Source organism: Emys orbicularis, chromosome 1 (genome assembly GCF_028017835.1).
Source record: "Emys orbicularis isolate rEmyOrb1 chromosome 1, rEmyOrb1.hap1, whole genome shotgun sequence".
In the NCBI taxonomy this organism is placed as follows: domain Eukaryota; kingdom Metazoa; phylum Chordata; order Testudines; family Emydidae; genus Emys; species Emys orbicularis.
The window spans coordinates 367,125,591-367,127,312 of record NC_088683.1 but is presented as its reverse complement, the minus strand read 5'-3'; the positions used below and the strand labels follow the sequence as shown (position 1 = coordinate 367,127,312).

The 1,722-nt window shown below is 47.3% G+C and overlaps 1 protein-coding gene across 1 annotated transcript; it reads right to left on the bottom strand.

Annotated features, from left to right (window-relative positions):
* Nucleotides 1–783: 783 nt before the first annotated feature.
* LOC135893085 (olfactory receptor 52E2-like) lies at nt 784–1,722 on the bottom strand. Its single transcript, XM_065420874.1, has one exon. It carries the CDS (start codon nt 1,720–1,722, stop codon nt 784–786), a length of 939 nt encoding a protein of 312 aa, XP_065276946.1.

Here is a 1,722-nt window from a genome sequence, read left to right as displayed (position 1 = left end):
AAGGTGCCACAGGACCCTCTGTTGCGTTTTACTCCGGGTTTCCTGATGGATTCGACGTAGAAAAATCAGGTAAATTTTGCTCACCGGATCACTGTACATATGATAAAGAAGTTCAGCATTGCCGTTAATTTTGTTTTCTCTTTGGCTATCTGAAAGTGTAGCTTCTGTTTGTAAAACTGAACAAGACCCCTGACCACATAGAGACTAATGGAAAACCACTTTGCATGAAAATGGTACAGTATCTTATGGTAGTCTTAGGGTACGTCTACACTACAGCGGGGATCGATGCTCTGAGATCGATCCACCAGAGGTCGATTTAGTGTATCTAACCCTTGTAGTCTACCCACAATGAGAAGAGTCGATGGGAGATTTTATCCTGTCGACCTCCCCGCAGTGTAGACCCAGTGGTAACTCAACCTACGGTACATCGACTCCAGCTACAGTTATTCACGTAGCTGGAGTTGTGTGGAGTAGGTCGACTTACTGCAGTAGTGCAGAAATAGCCTTAGACTCACAGAAAGGCTGAGTAACAGGGTGTGGGGGATTGGAGGATGATGGGTGACAATGAAAGAGGTCAGGTGATGGTCAGAGAGAGGAAACTCAGCACCGTTGAGAGCAGTGCTTAGTGATGGAATTATCAGATATTGGGTGGGAGGAACTTCTCTGACTGTGAACTTCCACCATGCTGAGCTCAACCAAACTGGGACAGGGCACCCTTGATTAACAAGGAGATATGCTTTCCCCCTCTTGTCACACAGGTTTCAAGTCAGTGGCCCCAGGTGATCACCTTCTGCAGGTGTATTTGCCTACTTTGTCACGAAGCTCTTTAGTTTTGACCCCATAAATGATAGGGTTGAGCATGGGAGGAATGAGGAGATAGAGGTCGGCCAAGATGATGTGAATGTGGGGAGCAATGCCTTGACCGAACCGATGTGTCAGGTTGGAGAAGAGGCCAGGGGTATAATATGTCAGCATCACACAGATGTGGGCTGTGCAGGTGTTAAGGGATTTTTGGTGGGCTTTCTTAGAGGAGATTCTGAGGATAGCCCTGATGATCAGAATGTAGGACAGGGCAATGAGCGTCAGGTCAAACCCCATAACTACAAACATTAGCACCAAACCATATATCCTGGTGACTGTGATGTCCCCACATACCATCTTCATCACAGCTATGTGCTCACATTGCGTATGGGGGATAATGCGGTTGGCACAGAATGGCTGCTGACTCATGAGCAGGGGTAGGGGCAGAATGAAGAGAACAGCTCTTATCAAACCTACAAGCCCTAGCTTAGCTATTCGTGCATTGCTGAGGATAGTGGAATATCTCAGAGGGTTACATATTGCAACATAGCGATCAAAGGCCATTGTCACGAGGGTGGCTGAGTGCATAACAGAAACCATGTGAAGGAAGAACATCTGGGTGAGGCATCCAGCCACAGTAATGCCTTTCAAATTGAACCAAAATATGCCCAGCGCCTTTGGCACAACGAAGGTAGGTGTGGCGATGTCTGTAAGTGCCAGCATGCAGAGCAGCAGGTACATCGGCTTGTGCAGGGTCTGCTCCTTACCTACAACAGACAGAAGCGTGAAATTTCCCAATAGACTGATAATGTAGAATGTAGAGAAAGGGATGGAAATCCAGACATGAGCAGCTTCCAGGCCAGGAATGCCTGTTAGGATGAATGTTGAAGGGTCAGAATAGGTGACGTTGAAAGCTGCCAT

Bases quoted from the DNA above. Each gene is read 5' to 3' on its own strand.
- LOC135893085 (XM_065420874.1), bottom strand. From the start codon at position 1,722: ATGGCAGCTTTCAACGTCACCTATTCTGACCCTTCAACATTCATCCTA.